At 50.2% G+C, this 21116-nt stretch overlaps 1 protein-coding gene across 1 annotated transcript in view; it reads left to right on the top strand.

Annotated features, from left to right (window-relative positions):
* Positions 1–6811: 6811 nt before the first annotated feature.
* Positions 6812–21116, top strand: part of RAB20 (RAB20, member RAS oncogene family) — a 36263-nt gene continuing 21958 nt past the window's right edge. The window contains exon 1 of the mRNA XM_017951423.2: positions 6812–7345. Coding sequence (XP_017806912.1) covers positions 7174–7345 — 172 coding nt within the window. The 5' untranslated portion in view covers positions 6812–7173. The remainder of the gene's footprint in view (positions 7346–21116) is intronic.

The following is a 21116-nucleotide window of genomic DNA, read 5'->3' as shown; positions in this document are numbered from 1 at the left end:
GGCACTTGGGAGACATCAGAGAAACAAAACACAAAGATTCCTGCCCTCATGAGGCTTCTTCAAACATTTACTGAGTGGCAGAATGTGCTGAGAAAGGGACAATCCACTCGGTGAGGTGTTGAATGAGGTTAGGACCTGCTCCCTGACCCTAGAGAAGTTTTAAACTGCTAGAGATGATGGGAGTCAAATGAGTCCATCGGTCATTGTCAGGGGCTACACTGCATGGAAGAGGCCGGCAGGGTGGTAGAAACTCAGATGAAGGAGCAGGAAAGGGCTCCCCAGAGGGAGAGGATTAGAAGAGGGTGTGCCTGGGCTGCACCTCATGGAATTCCTGAGTCCTGCACAGAATTCCAAACCTGCACAGATGAGGGGTTGGAGGGCTTTTCAAGTGGGCAAACTCAGCGAGCAATGAAGTGGAGAAATAGCTGGTCATGATATGCTTATGGGATGTTGCTTCTGGCCTCATCAGGGAGGGGAATTCATTCATTCTTCTGCCACTCAGTGCTTTCTTCAGTGCCCATTGTGTGCTAGGTGCAGTGGTGTTCAGCAGGCACAGTGGTGAACAACACAGAGGTTTCTCCCCCATGGAGCTAACACCCTAGAGAAGGAAACGGCACCATCAAACCTGTAAATGAGCCACATACAGGGCAACAGGGGGTAAAGGAGGTGGGAGAGCCACTGTAAAAAGGGTGGTATGTATGAGTGTGTGTGTGTGTGTTGGGGAGCAGGATTTGAACTTGTGGAGATAGAAAGTAGGGAGCTGTGGCAGGTCTCTGGGCAGAGAAAGCAGTGGTTATGAAAGTTAGTGTGACAGTGATTGGGACGGCAGGAGCTTGGCGTTAAGGAGACCAAATAGGAGTGGATTCTAACTATTTCGGTGTAAGAAGGTTCCAGACAAGTGGGTGTCTGTGGGAAAAGAGAGAGAAGATGTTAGAGGGATTTATTTAGAAGGGAAAAATCCCTTGGGCTTGGTGATGAATTGGATATGGTTATAAAGAAGGTGAAAGAATGAATGACTCTGCATTTAGAGAAGGGCATTGGATATGGTTATAAAGATGGTGAAAGAATGAATGACTCTGCATTTAGAGAAGGGCATTGGATATGGTTATAAAGATGGTGAAAGAATGAATGACTCTGCATTTAGAGAAGGGCAGATGAATGATATGGTGGGTTGCCATATTGAGAGATCCATGTGGAAAGGCTTAGTAGGTGGATGAAGAAATGGACAAAGAGCTCAGGTGAGAGAAGCAGACGGGGGGTAAGATTTGGAGAATCAAAAAGCATGCTCCAGGAAGTGATTAAACTTCCTGATGGTAAAAAAGTAGAAAGAAGTGTAAAAATTCTAGGCGAGCCTTGAACACCTGCTGAATAAATGGAGAGGTATACTATGTCCATAAATGGGACATTTTCATATTATAAAGCTATCCACTCTTCCTAAATTTAACTATACATGTCATTAATGTGTTTCCTAAGGTTAGATACATTGATTTCAGAATTCAGATGGAAGAGTAAAGGTTCCAGAATAGTCAAAGGGACTGTGTTAAAGAAGGATGAGGGGAGCCCGCCCTAAGAGAGTGTGGTGCTGTCCACGGTTAGAAAAATATAGGAGTTGGACGGATAGAGGGTCCAGAAATTGATACTTATGTAACTGACTTTAGCTGATGGTTTAAAAATCAGCGAGAAAGGATGAGCTGTTTAATAAATGGTAACAGGTCAATTTGCTTTCCAAATCCATAACATAAAAATAAACTTAAGTCCCTACCTCCTCCCATAGTCAGAATAAATTAAAGATGGGTTAAAGCTTCACATATGAACATTAAAACCTCTCATAGATTAAAGATGGCTACAATTCTTTGTCATTCCTCCCATGCAGACATAGAGTGGACTTCCCTGGCCCTTGAAGCTGGACCAGCACTACACCTTCTTGACCCACATGGAGAAGTCATGCTGAGACTTCTGGCTAGGCTGTAAGAGGCCTCGTCTCTTCCACTTCATCTCTTGGTACATGCTCTTTGGAGCCCTGAGCTGCCCAGTAAATAGTCCAGCTGCCCTGCCGGAGAGGACATGTAGAGGGTCCTGGGAGCACGGTCTTGTGGGGATGACGACCACATGAAGGAGCACTGGGACAGCAAGTGTGTGAGTGAAGAGTCCACTGGGGTCCTCCAGCTCCACTCACCTCCAGAGACTCAGTCCCAGCTGCTGTCTGCTTGCAGCTACATAAGAGGCCTGAGTGAGATCAGCCGAGCTGCCCAGCCGGGCCTAGTTACCAGCTGAACCACAGACAGAACAATTGTTTTAAGTGACTCCATTTGGTGGTGGTTTGTTATGCAGCGATGGGCAACTGAGATGACGCCATACATTGTCTATAACTGCTGTTGTGTGCTGAATTGTGACCCCAGAAATACGCTGAAGACCTCACCTCCGATGCTGTGTTTTGAATATATGTGCACCTCCAAAATTAAGTTGTGTTGGAACTTAAACAACAAGGTGATGGTATTGAGTGGTCTTCTGTGTCTTCTGCCATGAGAGGACACACGGACAGCATCATCTATGAGGAACAGGCCCTCACCAGACACCAAGCCTGCCAGTGCCTTCATCTTGGACTTCTAGCCTCCAGAACTGAACACATTTCTATAAAGTATCCAGTCTCAGGTATTTTATAATAGCAGCACAAATGGACTAAGACACTCAATGTTTCAGAATGTGATCTTATTTGGAAACAGGGTCAATGCAGACGTAACTAGTTAAGACGGGGTCATACTGCAGTAGGGCAAGCCTTAATCAAATACGATTCATGACCTTATAAGAAGACAGAAACTTGGACATAGAGAAGAGACACACAGAAAGAAGACAGCTACATGAGAACAGAGGCAGAGGCTGGAGCCACAAGCCAAGGAGCTCCTGTGGCTCCTAGAAGCTGGCAAAGGCAGGAAGGACTCTCTGTTCGAGTCTTCAGAAACAGCATGGCCCGGCCGAGGCTTTGATTTGGATGCCTAGCCTCAGAACCGAGAGACAATAAACTTTAGTTGTTTAAGCCATCCAGCTCATGGTACTTTGTTATGGCAGCCCCAGGAAATGAATAAAGCTATGAGCATACATGGTAAATTACCTTTCAAATGGAACTGAAAGGCATGTACCGAAATCAGGAACATGATTACCTTTGGAGGAGGAGAATGTTAACCTTCTGACAAAATCAGTTCTTGGAAGGAGGGACACAGCTGGCATCTTTCGTATTATTCTCTACTTTAAATATATTTTCCAAAACAAACAAACAAACAAATCTCCAGGTGAAAGGATGAGAGGATTGAAGCTATGTGAGAACATGGAGGGATGTGAATCCCAAGAGCGAATGCCAGAGGAACACTGGAGACCCAGAGGGCACAAAAGCACATGAGGATGGAAGGAGCTCGCTGGATGTAGAAACAAGCCAGTCACGGCTGGTGCAGTGGCTCGTGTCTGTAATCCCAGCACTCTGGGAGGCCGAGGCAGGAGGATCACTTGAGGTCAAGAGTTTGAGACTAGCCTGGGCAACATAGCAAGACCTCATCTACACAGAAAAAAAAAAAAATAGCCAGGCATGGTGGCACACACCTGCAGTCCCAACTACTCAGGAGGCTGAGGTGGGAGGATCACTTAAGCCTGGGAGGTCGAGGCTGCAGCGAGCCATGATTGCACCACTGCACTCCAGCCTAGGTGACAAAGCGAGACTCTGTCTCAAAAAAAGGAAACAAGCCAGTCATTGGCGGCCTTAGGAGGCAGCTTCTTTAGAGAGAGGTGGGCACAGAAGTGAGATGGCGCAGGCGCAGGAGAAGAGGGTGCTGAGGGAAGTCTGGCCCTGAATGAAAGGTGACAGGGAAGATGGTAGTGAGAGGAGGCTGCAGCAGTAAACACAGGTGACTCAGCTCCCAGAAGGAACAAGGAGGCAAGGGAGCCGCCAGCTGCACTCCTTCTCAGCGTGTAATGAGCACAGGGCCCCATGCAAAGGAGAAATCAGCTCCACACAAGTGATTCCAGACCATTATTACCAGTCATACAAGCATGAGAACCCTCTCCTCTCCTCCTGTCACAGACCATCCCTGATGTTTGTTTGGTGCTTTTTACCCTTCCAGCACTTTCCTGGGCAGGACTGCGCTTGCACCTCCAAACACAGGATTGGGGAGGATCGACGGGATGACTGGCAGATGAGGAAACAAAGTCAGAGCTCCAGCCTTCATACCCGCTTACCTCTCTTGGTCTCAACATTCAAAAAGATGTGTGCGCTTCATGAAATTCCAGGGCTTTGCTTCCTCGCTTTGTGGCCAGTGACTCTGTGGGGCTGGGGGTAGTGCACATTGATCCGTGTTGGATCACCTGGTCTCCAAGTTCGAGTCCCAGCCCATCCTCATTGTCCCTGTGCAGTGGGCCATTTAGACCTACTCACAACCTTGTGGCCTTGGTTTAGTTTGTTTAAACAAAGCTATTCACGTTCTATTTCATTGTGACCCTCTCCAGGGCAGAAATGAAACTTTTTTTTTTTTGAGACAGGGTCTTATTGTCTCCCAGGTTGGAGTGCAGTAGTGGCACAATCACGGCTCACCGCACTCTTGACCTCCTGGGCTAACGTGATCCTCCCATTTCAGCTTCCTGAATAGCTAGGACTATAGGTGCACACCACCATGCATGGCGAATTTTTTCTGTCTTTTTTGTAGAGACAGGGGTCTGCCCATGTTGCCCAGGCTAATCTTGAACACCTGGGCTCAAAGGATCCATCTGCCTCAGCCTCTCAAAGTGCTGGGATTACAGGTGTGTGCCACTGCGCCTGGCCAACAGGAACCAAACCTGATTCATGTTTGTGTCACCCCAGGCCAGGCACTGTAGCTTGTGTGAAAATTGTCAGAATCGAAATGGAGTCACTAATGTTAAGAAAACCCTGACAAATAGAGCCAGGGAAGGCCATGAAGAGAGGGTTCTTTTTTTTTTTTTTTTTTTTGAGACGGAGTCTCGCTCTGTCACCCAGACTGGAGTGCAGTGGCGCAATCTTGGCTCACTGCAAGCTCTGCCTCCCGGTTCATGCCATTCTCCTGCCTCAGCCTCCCGAGTAGCTGGGATTACAGGCGCCCAGTAGAGACGGGGTTTCACTGTGTAAGCCAGGATGGTCTCCATCTCCTGACCTCGTGATCCACTTGCCTCAGCCTCCCAAAGTGCTGGGATTACAGACGTGAGCCACCGCGCTCGGCAAAGAGAGGGTTCTTGTGCCTGGTAACAAAAAGGACTCTGTGGAAAAACCGCAACCTTGCACAAAGGTCACTGCAATCTCCCACAAAAAAACAAGTCCTGCAAGGACATGGCCCAGCCACTGGCTGTCCTACTTCGAACTGACATTGCCTTCGTTATGGATCTTTGTAGCCACAGATAATTATTTTCAAACAATTGTGCAGTCCGCCTCATTTTTTAAAAAACCTTTGCTTTCTTTGCCTCCCTGAATATGCACAAGTTTACTATGGCATGCATATTTCTATTGCAATGCTCTATTGCAAAATAAGTATCTTTTTCTTTTAGACATCCTCTCTGTTATTTAGGTTGTCACTTGCATGCAACAGGCATTGAATAAATGCTGAATTGACTGAAATTTGCTCTAAGGATGAAGCAGTGCTGGCTGAGAAGGAGCCGGGGTCTCCTGGTGCATTTTCCATGCCCCAGAAGGTCCACTTCCACCTCAGCCCCACACTGCTCAGTCTCAGCAACCTGACATGCCAGGGCTGAGCAGGTATGATAGGCCTTGGCATTCCTGCCTTGTCGGAGTCTCAGGGCACCTACTGAAGGAGGCAACGGGCCTATTTCCCTTTACAGGACACCGGTTTTAACTTGCTCAGAGTCTCACCGCCTTTCTCAGCCAGGCCAGCGGCCAGAGCGACACTGTCCCCAGAGTTCAACTTAAAGTCCATTCTACCTCTCATTTTCTCTAAAAAACCCCAACCAACCAACCAACAAACCAAATTCCACACGCTGCATATTTTAAAAGCATTTCAAGGTTTACTCTTTAAAAAGGAAGGAGGACTTGAGAGGCCGAGGCGGGTGGATCACGAGGTCAGGAGTTCGAGACCAGCCTGGCCAACATGGTGAAACCCCGTCTCTACTAAAAATACAAAAATTAGCCGGGCATGGTGGCTCATGCCTGTAATCCCGCCTACTCGGGAGGCTAAGGCAGGAGAATCACTTGAAACCGGAAGGCGGAGGTTGCAGTAAGCCGAGATCGCGCACTGCTCTCCAGCCAGGGCAACAAGAGCAAAACTCCGTGTCAAAAAAAAAAAGGAGGAAATATTTCTCAAGTAGCGATTGCAACTTCCAAAGTCAAATTTTCATTCCAAGCCATAAATGGAGATGACTGTCCACTTTTCAGGTACAAAATAGGATAAAAGGCTTCTTGCAAAAGTCAAAGAGCAAAACGAAAATCCTCCACAAGCAAAACCCTCCACTAGAAAGCGCCCCCATCTCTAATCTCTAACAGTGAGAGCCTCAGGACGGGCTCCGCAGACGCTCATTTAAAGCAAACTTTTTCAATGACCTTGAGAGTGGTTGCACTTACACGCACGCGGAGAAGCAAATCGACCGCAGCTGGAAAGGCGCTGGGTCGAGCGTGAGAGGAACACGCTCTCACGTGTTCCTCTCCTAAAGGAGCGTGGAAGACAGAACGGGGTTCCCCAAGGGCCCCGGCCCTTCCACCTCGCTCGGCCCCGCGGCCAGGCTCCTCGCACCGCAGCCCCGACCGTGCAGACGCGGAGAGGCGGAAGGTGCGCCCAGAACTTTCATTTTCCCTCCTGCAGCCGTCCCGAGCCTCGGCTGGAGAACTCCCGTTCTTGCGTAAAGCGCGAGGTCCAGCAGGGGCGGGGTGGGGGCGGTGGGGGGAAGGGGATGGGGCGGGGCCGGGGCGGTGAAAGGGCCCGGGGGGCGGGGCGAGGCCGCCGCGGTCCGGGCCCCCGACGTGCGCTCCGGGCTCCGTAGCCAGCTCCTGCCCGGGCGCGCACACGCGCTTCCTCTCTTGCGCTCCCGGGCGTCCGGAGGCGAAGGTCCCGGAGCGTTCCCGAGAACCGGGTCGCGGCGAGTCCAGGGTCCGCTCCACCAGCTGCGCGCGGGGCGCACGAGCCGGCCAGCCTCGGGGAAAGGGTGCGGGGCGCCGGGGGTTCCTGCGGGAAGATGAGGAAGCCGGACAGCAAGATTGTGCTGCTGGGGGACATGAACGTGGGGAAGACGTCGCTGCTGCAGCGGTATATGGAGCGGCGCTTCCCGGACACGGTCAGCACGGTGGGCGGCGCCTTCTACCTGAAGCAGTGGCGCTCCTACAACATCTCCATCTGGGACACCGCAGGTGAGGCCGGCGCCGCCTGAGCCACGCCGCTCTGGGGCTCCGCCGGGGACCGGGGGCGCGGGGCTTCCAGCAGGGCACCCGGCCGCGCACAGGGTCCCGGCCTCGGACAGCAGATGCCTTCTTCTCGGGGTTTCCCACTCGCCCTCCCTTGCTGGTTGGGCTGAGCTCTGCCTGCTGAGCCACTCAGTGACCTCAGCGACAATCCAGTTTGCAGAGAACCTGCTGGTCACTTGTGTACCTCAGCGGCCTTTGCTCCCGCGCCCCGCGTTCCTGCTCTGCTGCCCTGGGAACCAGAGACGCTCCTCGGTGGCTGCTTTGTTGGGTATTTTCAGTTTTTACGTACCCGTAGGAACATGATCTCCTTTAAGATTCACTTGAGGGGTGAGCAGAGCTGGTGCTATTAGCCCCTTTTTAAGAAAGAGTAAAATGAGGCACAGAGTGTTCCCCTGCTGGGTTTACTCAGGAGAGAGGAAATAGAACTGGAGCCTCCGGACCTCTCAGCCCGGAGCATATCTGCCTTTTACAGTTAATCTTCTGCTTGATCTTGGCTCAGATACGTCATATGGGTTTGGAGTGACTTCCGGTGGAAGCATTTGTAAGATAGGTAATGAGTTATTTTTAGTGTGTAGTATTTGTGACTTTTCAAAAGTACAACTTAGAGGATCTCAATTCAAGCTTTCTGTTTAACACTGGAAAATAACACTGGTGATTGTAGCATCCTTACAAAAGAATAAGATATTGTAAGTGAATGAAGAAACTGGATTCGTGTGACACATTTTCAATGAGTGTGAGTTTTTAGAAGCCTGAAACTCTGAAAGTTCTGACTTCTTTTATGTCAGCATTTTAAAAAGTCATATACCCAAAGGCCCCGTCCAGAGTTCTTAAATTGCCATCTTGGGTGCGACAGTATGCTGAATAAACAAGATGATAATTAATTCTCTCTTTAAAACTGAATTAACGAAGCTCACAGAAGTACTTCCAGTTCTCCCCCTCCCTTTTGCCTTCTTTGATGCTTGCTTTTTCATTATTATTATCCCAGTTAACATCGTGACTAGTTTATTGGCAATCATCTTGTGAAAACAATGTCCCCCAGGTAAGGAGGTGCATTTCCCTGATCTTTGCTCCAGTTCTGTCTTCCGCCCCAGGCTGCAGGTGAGGTTTACTGAGCTGGCTCCCTCACACTGAGCGTTTGTTAACGATGGAACGCATGCTCTAGAAGTCAAATCGAACCCACTTCACGAACCCAATTTGCTTTTCTACAAAGTCAAATGGAACCTAATTTGCTTTTGTACAAAGATTTGCCCCTCTGCTGCTTTCACTGGCTGGCTGGGATTTACTGCTGCCCTTGGTTTACAAGTAGCAAGGTTAATGTAGGAGTGTTATTGGGGGACCCAAACCGAAACCCCTGTAGTGGCTGCCGTTGGAGGCAGACTCTTACCACACGGGGTGTTTCTGGAACAAGAGCTGCCCTGCAGTGCTAGAACAGCCCCTGCATTGGAGGGAATGAAGTAGCAGTTTTGTTTCGACTGGCCTCTTGCTTCTTCAGCACCAAGGACATGATGCAGCTGGAATCTTGATCACCAGAGGATTTTGCAATTGTGCTGATGTGATGCCCTAGATGTCTTGAAGCGTTCCTGGGGGCAGCAGCTCATTTCCTGGCATCCGAGGCTGCTGCTGCTTGTTCGAAAGATCCTAAGGGTGAATTACTAGAAGTCCTCAGAACAGAGGGTGACCAGGCCCCTTCTCCACATTCCTGACTTCCTGTGTACTCAGGCGGCCCTGGCCCAGAGTTGGCAGGGACACAGGCCACCCTTGCCTGCCTCCTCAGTGGCCTGTGGCCTGACTGGGTACTTGAAGGGAGAAGAGAGGTAGGAACAGATACCTTTTCTATAATTGTTGGAAATTCAGAATTTAACTTTTAGGGGACCCTATTCTTTTCCTTCTTTTGTTTAGCTCCTAAACTTTCTCTGCATCCCACAAACGTTGCTTTTCAAGTTGTCTTTGTTGTAATTGTCATAACCGAGGCAGAACGATAAGGACCAGCTGGAGGAGGAACCATTTTCAAAGTTGCTTTTAGCAACACAAGGCAGGGTGGGCTGGGGTGGGGGTGTAGGTGTGCAGAGGGTGACAGGATGTTTAATAGTAAAAACGATTGCACGGGGGTCGGTGTACACCCAGTGCCTGGCTGCTTGTAGCCTGTAAGGCAGGATGGAGCTGAAGAGGGAGAAGAGAGTTGGCAGGGCAGACGTACATTACCCTATTCCATTGACACGACAGCCCTCCAGAGGGAGATGTGATTATTTGCATGTTAAAGATGAGGCCGGGTGTGGTGGCTCACACCTGTAATCCCAGCACTTTGGGAGGCCGAGGTGGGTAGATCATGGGGTCAAGAGATCAAGACCATCCTGGCTAACATGGTGAAACCCCCTCTCTCCTAAACATACAAAAATTATCTGGGTGTGGTGACGCACACCTGTAGTCCCAGCTACTCGGCAGTCTGAGGCAAGAGAATCACTTGAACCAGGGAGGCGGAGGTTGTGGTGAGCCAAGATTGTGCCACTGCACTCCAGCCTGACGACAGAGCGAGACTCTATCTCAGAAAAAAAAAAAAAAGATGGGAAGACAGGACCACATGGTGGCTCCTGCCTGTAATCCCAGCACTTTGGGAGGCTGAGGCGGGCAGATCACCTAAGGTCAGGAGTTCAAGACCAGCCTGGCCAATGTGGTGAAACCCTGTGTCTGCTAAAAATACAAAAATTAGCTGGGTGTGGTGGCTGGCGCCTGTAATCCTAGCTACTTGGGAGGCTGTGGCAGGAGAATCGCTTGAACCCTGGAGGAGGAGGTTGCAGTGAGCCAAGATTGCGCCATTGCACTCCAGCCTGGGTGACAAGAGTAAGACTCTGTCTCAAAAAAAAAAAAAAAAAAAAAAAAAAAGATGGGAAGACAGCAGAAGTTAAGTGGGATTTAGACCTTGGTTCATCCAACTCCAACTCACTTGTCTCATTATGCCGTTTTAGGGGGCACTTGTCGCTCCCAGCCCTCGTCTAATTGGGCACACACATGTGGAGTAGTTGCTATGCATGGGTGGGCACATCCAGGAAGCAAAAGGAGGTTGCCCAGCGAGGAGGCAGAGCCCTAGAAAACATACGCCTGTGCTCCTCTCTGTCTGCTGGTTGCTCAGGACAGTCCAAAGTGTTGCCTGTTGTTGGCAAATATAAACTGAGCTTCCCTGGTGCCAGACACTGTTTGGGCCCTTGTTCCACAGCAGTGAGCAGGCTGGCTGGCCGCTGCTCTGCAGGCTCTGGATTCCAGAGGAGGGGGAAAGGCAGGCAAGAAGTGAGTGGTACAGCTTCACATCTGATCATTACTTGGAAGAAAATACAACAGGCTGATGAGAAAGCGGCTGGTGTGCCCAGCACAGACCTGGTCCCCAGAGCCCTGGAGACAGAATGCCCTCCACATTTGTTTTCCTTCCCTTCTCAAGGCCGTGGCCTGGTGGGTGGTGATGGGGGCACAACCTGGCTCACATTTGCATACCCAGCACTTGGCCCTTGAAGAGCCAGCTTGGAAGGCAGCGGGGAGCCCAGACTTGAGCCGCTTCCCTATGCTGGCATCCAGCTCCAGCTGTGTCTCCGGTGACTGGGTGTTGGAGAGAGTGCATGCATTTTGCATGTGGAATGGATGCATGTCTGTGGGAGCCTGAAGCCAGGCTGTGACAGACAATAGTGGCCACTGCAAGGATGAGACATCCTGGTCTCTTGAGAGTCCTCTGGCCTTTGGGTCCTTCTGAGGCACCAGCAGAAGGTTATGTGGCCACGCCAGGGCCTCCTCTCCAGCACAGGCATTCCGGATGGTGGGCCTCCTAGTGTGAGCCTCCCAGCAATCTGCCTGACTGAGGACTTCCCACATCACCAACTCCTGCTCCTCTTCAGCAATTCTTCCCTCATCCTATCTGTTCTTCCTCATCTTAATATAAACAGCCAGAAAAATCGGCACCTTCAACACTGTGCTTGGAAATCTCCTCAGCTAAATATCCAACTTCATCACACATGGTTATGCTTCCCTCACAGCTGTGGGGCACGACTCAGCTGAGCTCTCTGGCACCACATCCTCACTCCTCCACTTCCGATAACGCAGTCCTCATTCCGACCCCAGGCTTCCACCTGTAATTGGCTCCTCCTGGTGGAGGTGTTCACTCTGAGGATGCAGGTTTTCTCTGCTATGCTTCTCGCTTCCTTCTGATTCCTCACCAGCAGGGCTGTTCATGTGCATCTTCCTGCCAACCATCTGTTTAGGCCAATCCAGGCTGCCTTCTCATGATCCTCAAATCCTCCCAGATCTGCCATTGCCCAGTTCTAAAGCCGCTTCCATGTTCGTAACAGCCTCTCTCTGCTCCCAGTTCAAAAATCTGTGTCAGTTTCCTATTGCTGCTATAACAAATTAGTTACTTAAAACAACACAAATTTGCTGGGCATGGTAGCTCCTGCCTGTAATCCTAGCACTTTAGGAGGCTGAGGTGAAAGGATCGCTTGAACCCAGGAATTGAAGACCAGCCTGGGCAACACAGGGAGACTGTCTCTACAAAGAATAAAAATGTTAGCCAGGTGTAGTGGGGTGCACCTGTAGTCCCAGCTACGTGGGAGGCTGAGGTAAGAGGATTTCTTGAGCCTGGGAGCTTGAGACTGCAGTGAGCCATGATCATACCACTGCATTCCAGCCTGGGCAATGGAGCAAGACCCTGTCTCAAATAAATAAATAAAAATTAAAACCATAGATTTATTGTCTTTAAGTAGTCCAGAGGTCAGAAGTCCCAAATGAGTCTCTCACTGGGCTCAAGTCAAAGCTTGCAGGATTGCATTCCTTTCTGGAGGCTGAGGGAGGAACCTGTTTCTTAGACTTTCCTGGCTTCTGGAGCCTGCCTGATTTCCTGGCTTTATCCTCTCTCTGAAAAGGCAGTCCGGTTAGGTCTGTCCTCTACAGCATCCCTCTGAACCAGTCCCTCTGCTTCCCTCTTCTAAGGGTTTAAAGGACCCCTGTGATTTTGTGGGATCCATCCTGGTCCTTGTTTTCAGGGTGGCTGACTGGCAGGCTCAGCGTCCCTCACCCACGTGACGTGGGCACAGGTTCTGGAGATCAGGGCATCTGCTGACCACAGCTGTGGCCGTGGCTGTGTCACCTCCTTTTGCATCAGACTCCTCCTGTATAATAAGGGGAGAAAGGGGCACCTGTCTGAGCATTATTAGGAGTCAGCAAGTTAAGACTGGCAGAGTTCTCAGAACAGCGGCCAGAATGAGGAAGCACCATGTGAGTTTTGCTAAACAAACATTTGTCTCCTGGCCTTGGGTGCCTGTCACTGAGATTACACCAGCAGGCATGTTACAAAGGGAGGAGGGAGGCTCAGCTGGGCCCCCAGCAAACAAGTCTCTAATAAATGGGGAGGCCATGGCGAGGGGAGGGAAGGTGGGGGACACTCGCGGTGGCCATGGTAAAGAGTGAGAATAAAAGTCGTCGTCCGCCATCCGAGGGCTCAGCAACCTGGGAGACCTGGCCATATTGAATTTCTTCCTTCGCTGTTTGCAGTCGAGCAGGGGGCTGGTTGATGACTGGTTTCACCCACAGAAGGCAAAGGCTGATTCACGTTTGCACTTCCCTGGCATCCCCTGCCCGAGCTGCGAGGAAACAGTTCCTCTATCTGTCTCAGCTGAGCTTTGGCGTGAGCCTTGCAGACCCCAGCGTTCTTGGTGCCAGAACCCAAGGATGGGTGGATGGCAAAGATGTGGAAGAGAGATGGGCCCAGCCTCTGGCCTTTTTGGAGGATGCTGATGGCTGACCCACCTGAGAAGGGATCAGGGTGCAATGGCCCTGGAATCTGTGTCACAGAAGGCAGGACTGAGAAAATGGGGGGGTTCTGTGGTGTGGAATAGAGAGGACTGGAGTCGCAGTCCCAGGAACTGTTTGCTGGAAGGTTGTCATATGGAAGAGGAATTCAAGCCTCATTTGAGTTCTACTGGGGCGCGTTAGAGTAGTGGGGGGATTTGTGGCGGGAGAGCAGGTGTGGCCTGTGTGTAACGGCTGCCTCCGAAACTCGCGCTTCCAACACTTACAGTAATTGCCACTGTATGCAGCTTCCTGCCACGTGCCAGGCCCTGTGCAGGCTCCATACTCCTGGGCTACATCCTTTTCTTACACCTCCGCCTGGGAGGCGTCAACGTTGCCGTCCTACAGACTGGGAAACAGCATCTTACAGAGGGGAGGCGGCTCCCACAGTCGATCCCTGACAGTGCCAGGGCCGCTCAGCTTCATAGCCTGGTCTTCCTGCCCTTGGGAACCCAAGGTCTTGATGCTGCTTGGCTCAGGACCTAAAGTACGGGTTTCTCCGTGGATCAGGTCCCTCCCTCCCAAGCCGAAATGCAAGGATTTTTCAAGGAAAGGCTCATGATGGATTTAGGATCTCAGGTTCTCCAGGTCCTCTCTGGCCTCAGAGATGCTGTGAACCCAGGCTGGGCTCTGCAGCGAATGAAGATGCTGCTTTGCTCATGCAGGCTCTTTCCTAAGCCCCAGGTGAGATTCTGAACAATTGGTTTAAGAACTTTCTCTTTATTTGAACAACTGCAGTGCAGCCCAGGAGAGGATGCTGGAGTTTCCGGTTATGGAATCTTGGTGCCTGGAGGAGGGAGAATGTGAGTGCTCGTTCAGGTGAAGTTAGCTAAGAGATTGGCCTGCATCCTGTGAATGCAGACTGCTGTCTGCCCGAGGCAGAGCGCAGGTGGCTTTTGTGAAGGACAAAGGTGGCTTGTGGGTGAAGGTGCTGAATGAGAGGGACAGTTCAGCTCTGAGGACCGTGAGCCCCCACCTCTCTGCTTCCAGTCCACATAGAAGCCTCAGCCTCCAGCCCCATGACAGCTGCTCCTTAGGGAATGGGTGGAGGCTGTGTCATATGTGTTGCTGCTTCAGGTTGGAATTGTGGTGATGCTGTGGGTGGGCCTGGAGAACAGCTCTCTTTGGCAGGGACCACATGGGTGGCTGAGGGTCCACACTTTTGACTGACGTGAGAGGACTGCACATTTTTTAAAAGCCTCGAGAGATTGGTGCAGAAGTGAATGCACAGCCTGCAAAACACGTGGAGCCGGGGGGATTTTATTTATTTATATAATTATTTAATTTTTTTGAGACAAGGTCTCAGTCTGTTGTCCAGGCTGGAGTGCAGTGGGGTAACCATAGCTCACTGTAACTTCAACCTCCCAGGCTCAAGCAGTCCTCCCACCTCGGCCTCCTAAGTAGCTGGGACCACAGGTGTGCACCACCATGCCTGGTCAATATTTAAATTTTTTTTTTTTTTTGTAGAGACAGGGTCTTGCTACATTGCCCAAGCTGGCCTTGAACTCCTGGGCTAAAGCGATCCTCCTACCTTGGCCTCCCAGAGTGCTGGCATTACAGGCGTGAGCCACTGTGCCCAGTCAGGAGTCAGATTTTAGCTGGCTTTCCTATTATATTAGTTTCTGTTTTAGCCTCACTCAGGAGAGGCTTCTGAGTGGTTTTTGAGGTCTTAATATGGTGACCCTCAACCTGACAATTAGTGTTTGTGTGACTGAAGACCATTTGGTCAATTACATGGTCTTTCTACAGATCCGGGGCTGACGCAGGCCTGCTGCTGGTTGTTGTAAATAAAGTTTTATTGGCACAGCCACATGCATATGCATACACTTAAATGCATTGTCTATGGCTGCTTTCACCTTGTAATGGCAGAGTTGAGTCATTGCAACAGAGACCAGACAGCACTGAAAGCCAAACATATTTACTGTCTGGCCCTTTGCAGAAAGCATTTGCTGATCCCTGGTTTAGGTTGTGTAAAGGAGATAATGGCAAAAAACATTTGCTGATCCCTGGTTTAGGTTGTAAAGGAGATAATGCTTCTCTAGCAGTCTGTTCCCATAGGTATAGACACTTCTAAAAAGGTTTAACATTCAGCAATTGTAGGACCCCAAGATTCAGTTCAACTCAACAAGCAGCTCTCAAATTTCCACTGTGTGTGTGTGCTGAGCTAGAGTGGAGTGAGGGTGGATTTAAGATGAACATCAGCTCCTACTGAACGAAAGATCTTGGGAGAAATGCCAGTTAAGGTTTGTATCTGGAAGGTCAACCTGCAAAACCCCAGGTGCATGTGGGTCCACATGGTCACCTCTACGGAGGACTTTGAACGGGTGCCTTCTGGGTGCAAGGCTTCATTTGTAGAGTTCCTCTGCTTTATTGACCAGCAACAGTGGCCTGAATATGAATGTGGGTATTAAGATAGGGGAAAGAGAATTAATTGATTGTCCTGGCCTCAGCAGGAGTGGACAAAGCGACATTATACTCGGAGATTGCAGAGCACAGTGGCCGCTTGCGAGCAGTGTGCGCTGGGAGGCTCGGCCCACAGCCTCCTGGAGTGGCGCCTGGGAATCCCGGGGTGCCAGGGGACCTTGCGGGCTCTTCAGTGCGCTGTGGTTCAGGGGAAGCTTAATGAAGGTCAACTGTGTTTGTTAACGAGCTCCTAAGTCGCATTGAATGCCTTTGGGAGACACTTTCACGCTTTGTTATCTTTAAGTTCTCTGGAGAAATAGAAAATTTTATTTATTTATTTATTTATTTATTTATTTAAGATGGAGTCTCGGTCTTTCATCCAGGCTGGAGTGCAGGTCTTGGCTCACTGCAAGCTCCGCCTCCCGGGTTCCCGCCATTCTCCCGCCTCAGCCTCCTGAGTAGCTGGGATTACAGGCGCCGCCACCACGCCCGGCTAATTTTTTGTATTTTTAGTAGAGACGGGGTTTCGCTGTGTTAGCCAGGATGGTCTCGATCTCCTGACCTCGTGATCCGCCTGCCTCAGCCTCCCAAAGTGCTGGGATTACAGGCGTGAGCCACTGCGCCTGGCCCTATTTATTTATTTTTAATTTAATTTTTTTTTTTTTGAGACGGAGTCTCGCTCTGTTGCCCAGGCGAGAGTGCACTGGTGCGATCTCGGCTCACTGCAAACTCCGCCTCCCAGGTTCAAGCGATTCTCCTGCCTCAGCTTCCTGAGTAGCTGGGATTATGGGCTCCCACCACCATGCCCGGCTAATTTTTGTATTTTTAGTAGAGACAGGGTTTCACCATGTTGGTCAGGCTAGTCTTGAACTCCTGACCTCAAGCAATCCGCCCACCTTGGCCTCCCAAAGTGTTGGGATTACAGGTGTGAGCCACCGCGGCCATCTTATTTATTTATGTATTTTTTTGAGACAGGGTCTTCTTCTGTCACCCAGACTGGAATGCAGTGGTGTGATCTTGGCTCACTGCAGCTTTGACCTCATGGGCTCAAGCAATCCTCCCACCTCTCAGCTGGGACTACAGCACCACCACCCCTGGCTAATTTTTGTATTTTATTTTATTTTTTATTTTTGTAGAGACACGGGTCTCAGTATGTTGCCCAGGCTGGTCTTGAACTCCTGGGCTCAAGAGATCCTCCCTGCTTGGTCTCCCCAAGTGCTGAGATTACAGGCATGAGCTACCATGCCTGGCTGAAAATTTATGATGCCAGATCAAAATTGCTCTTCTTTCTGTATTGAGATTTCATATAACATCCCTCTCCAAGAAAAAGAAATTTTGTACAAACATACACACATGTACACACACACACACACACACGCATGCCTAAACAGCTGTTGATTCTTAGGATAATGGATTCATCACTGCGATGACAGAGTTCCGTGGTCCAGCTGGCCGCGAACGCTGGCCCAGGCAGGTTCCAGCTTCGTTTCAACCCTGGCTTCCCTGGTGCTGTCTCCTCTGCACCTCACTGAGGGGTCTTTCTGCCAGGCCTCCTGGATCTGGTCAGCTTCCCTGCCCAGAGCCCCTCCAGCACGCCCCAGCTTATCACTCCTCTTGTCTGCCTGCTAGCACCTGAGCCCTGATGCAAGATTTGCAGTTCGTCCTTTTCTCTGTTCTCACAGGGGCTTACAGCGTTTCTGTCTCCGGAACTGTCCCCGCTCCTAGCAATTCCCAGCTTGAATTTTATCCCATCTTTCAGTGAAGTATTTCTTGGTCTTTGTAGCAGAGGGAAGAATTCCTCCTTTCACCAAACTGCTACAAAGTGACCTTGCACCCATAGTACATACTGCTGGTTGTCTGTTTTTCTGATCTCTTTTTCTTTCCTTGGATTTATAAACTCCTTGGGTTTTACTCACTTCACGTTTTCCATAGAATGTAACATTTTGCTCTGTGATATTTTTGAAACTAAGTTTTTGCTGAAGGAAACTTTTGAAAACAGTGGGAAAAATTCAGAGAGTGACATTAGCAGTTTCGTTTTCTTAGCGATGTATTGACCTTGAATGATAAAATTAGTGTGGAAATATAATTGTCCTGAGTGCTGTGACACAATAGGCCATTGTGTGCGTGGTAGGGAACTGTTGGTCCGGGGCATTAATTATATGGTATCCTAAAAAACTTCTTTAGTCGCTCTTGATTTCTTTTGAGTTCAGTATCATTATAAATCTATTAAAAAGACTAACACACCAGGACCGTGCTTCTGGGAAGATGGAAAAGATGTATTTTCCCCTACTGTTCCCTCTAATTACAGCCAGAAACCTTGGATTTTATATTAAAAGCAAATATAAGACTCTGGCAGGTGGCAAGGAGAAGGCAGATCCACTAGGGACCTCGGGAATGTGTTTCAGGAAAAACTCTAAACCCAAGTTTCTCCTTTGCTCTCAAAGCGCCACAGCAATCATTGACCAGGAAACTCCTGTGACCGAAGGAGCAGGGTTTTCCCCACACACCACGCAGTGGACACCAGCTGGGTGTCCTCCAGTTTAATTCCAACACTATCCACCTGGTGGTAGCGTCTCATACCACAGGGTGAGGGCTCAGTTCCACAAGACGGCCCCTTCCTTCCCCTCGGTCTCAATTCCAGGCCTCTGGAATTTCTGATACACCGGCTTCAGGTGGGGGTTCCCACGACCCCCTCTTTGGGTTCAATTACTTTGCTGGGAAATGGTTGCTTATGTTTGTTTACTGGTTATTAGACAGGATATTGCAAAGGATACAAATGAACAGCCACACGAAGAGACACATGGAGCAAGGTCTGGAAGGGGTGCCACGGAGTTGGGGTGCCACAGAGTTGGGGTCCACGGAGTTGGGGTGCCACAGAGTTGGGGTGCCCTTGTGGCATGGGGGTGAGTTCTTCTTCACCTTCCTGTCAGCCTCCACGTGCTCGGCTTTCCGGGAGCTCCCTGAATCCTGTTTTCAGGGCCTCTTATGGAGACTTCATTGGTTGTCTGTGATGGAGGCATGGGCATCATGTCAAAATGTGATTGGAAAGGCCGGGTGTGGTGGCTCAGGCCTGTCATCCCAGCAGTTTGGGAGGCTGAGGAGGGTAGATCACTTGAGGTCAGGAGTTCGAGACCAGCCTGGCCAACATGGCGAGACTCTGTCTCTACTAAAAATACAAAAATTAGCTGCGCATGGTGGCGCACGCCTGTAGTCCTAGCTACTCAGGAGGCTGAGGCGAGAGGGTTGTTTGAACCCAGGAGGCAGAGATAGCAGAGGTAGCAGTGAGCTGAGATTGTGCCACTGCACTCCAGCCTGGGCAGCAGAGCAAGACTCCATCTCAATTAAAAAAATTAAAATTAAAAAATGAATTTAAAAAAGCGTGACTGGATAAAAAGGGTGCAATCTAAGCCCAGCAAGGCCTGTCTGTTCAGATTCCTCAAGGCTCTCTGCAGCATTCCTTCCTCTAGGGTATGGGGCAGGCCCTCTCTGGGAGGAGGGTCTAATGACCCCTGTCAGATTAGAGTCCTGCCTGGGCCAGGTGAAAGGAGGGCAGGGGAAGGTCAGAGAGAAAGATTTTGTTCCTGAGGCCTAAGGCACCCAACATTGTAACAAAAGACCGTAACAATGGCTGTAAGAATCCTGAGCTAGGTGAGTTCCCTGGATTCCAGATTCAGGGCTGAAGAAGCTAGAAATTCAGAAATGCCAAAGGGCACAGGCAAAATGAATCTGCATTCAGGAATTCAGCTTTTGTCTGAAATATTCCTTCCTGCTTAACCCAAGTTGATACAAATCAACACACTTAACTTTTAGTAGCTTATATTCTAACACAGACCAAGCTAAGCTTGGAGCTCCAAGCAAAGCATGTCGTAGATGTCAGGCCTCTGAGCCCAAGCCAAGCCATCGCATCCCCTGTGACTTGCACGTATACGCCCAGATGGCCTGAAGTAACTGAAGAATCACAAAAGAAGTGAAAATGCCCTGCTCCGCCTTAACAGATGACATTCCACCACAAAAGAAGTGAGAATGGCCAGTCCTTGCCTTAAGTGATGACATTATCTTGTGAAATTCCTTTTCCTGGCTCCTCCTGACTCAAAAAGCTCCCCCACTGAGCACCTTGTGCCCCCCCCCCCCCGCCCCCGCCCACCAGAGAACAAGCCTCCTTTGACTGTAATTTCCCTTTACCCACCCAAATCCTATAAAACGGCCCCACCCTTATCTCGCTTCGCTGACTCTCTTTTCGGACTCGGCCCGCCTGCGCCCAGGTGATTAAAAAGCTGTCTTGCTCACACAAAGCCTCTTTGGTGGTCTCTTCACACGGACGCGCATGACAGTAAATATTTGCTGATTTGTTTTGTGGACTCACAAGATGCTGATGGCAATGGATGTCTTTCCTCCCTCTGGCCTGGCCGCTGTCCACACACTGGTCTGAAGCCTCAGCTACCTAGTGCTAGGGTTCTGCAAGGAAGTCAGGGCAGTGTCCTATGAAAAACTGGCCTGGAAGGTTTTGAATCATCATACACATGTTCAGGCCTCTGGGTTCTGTAGGGACCCAGCCCTTACCTTGCTGGGGCCCCTGGGCTGTGAGAGTAACAGGCATATATCATGCTTCTGGGTGCCAGACATCACACTCAGTGCCTCCTGGCATTGTCGTTCCGGCATCCACTTTGTGTGCTTGGTGTTATCCTCACCTCTCGGTGCACATGAGGAAGCTGAGGCCCAGCGAGCCTAGGACTTTGTGTGCTTGGTGTTATCCTCACCTCTCGGTGCACATGAAGCTGAGGCCCAGCGAGCCTAGGACTTTGTGTGCTTGGTGTTATCCTCACCTCTCGGTGCACATGAGGAAGCTGAGGCCCAGCGAGCCTAGGACTTTGTGTGCTTGGTGTTATCCTCACCTCTCGGTGCACATGAGGAAGCTGAGGCCCAGCGAGCCTAGGACTTTGTGTGCTTGGTGTTATCCTCACCTCCCGGTGCACATGAGGAAGCTAGGCCCAGCGAGCCTAGGGGCTTGGCCCAGTTGCACTCCAGGTTGGGGAGTGCAGCTTTGAGGTGGGTTTTTGTCAAAGTCCACCCTTCCTGGCACTGAGCTGGTTAAGAGGCTGCGATGGAGCCAGGACCCCTCACATGGGAGCAGTGTACACAGACAACCCCCCACCCATAAAACAGGAACAGAACAGACCTAACCAAGAAATCAGGTGCGCCCACCGTGCTCCCCTGGTGCCTTCATGAGGATGGAGGCGGGTGAGACTGAATTGTGGACATTTTTAGAATGACAGGAGTTTTTTGCGGGTTTTTTGTTTTTGTTTTTGTATGTTTTTGAGACACAGTTTCATTCTGTTGCCCAGGCTGGAGTACAGTGGTGTGATCTTGGCTCACTGCAACCTCCACCTCCCAGCTTCAAGCAATTCTCCTGCCTCAGCCTCCCGAGTAGCTGGGACTACAGGTGCGCACCACCACACCCGGCTAATTTTTGCATTTTTTGTAGAGATGGGGT

The sequence above is a fragment of the Papio anubis genome, chromosome 15 (genome assembly GCF_008728515.1).
Source record: "Papio anubis isolate 15944 chromosome 15, Panubis1.0, whole genome shotgun sequence".
Taxonomy (NCBI): domain Eukaryota; kingdom Metazoa; phylum Chordata; class Mammalia; order Primates; family Cercopithecidae; genus Papio; species Papio anubis.
The sequence above is the reverse complement of the archived record's forward strand: the minus strand, read 5'-3'. Positions and strand labels throughout refer to the sequence as shown.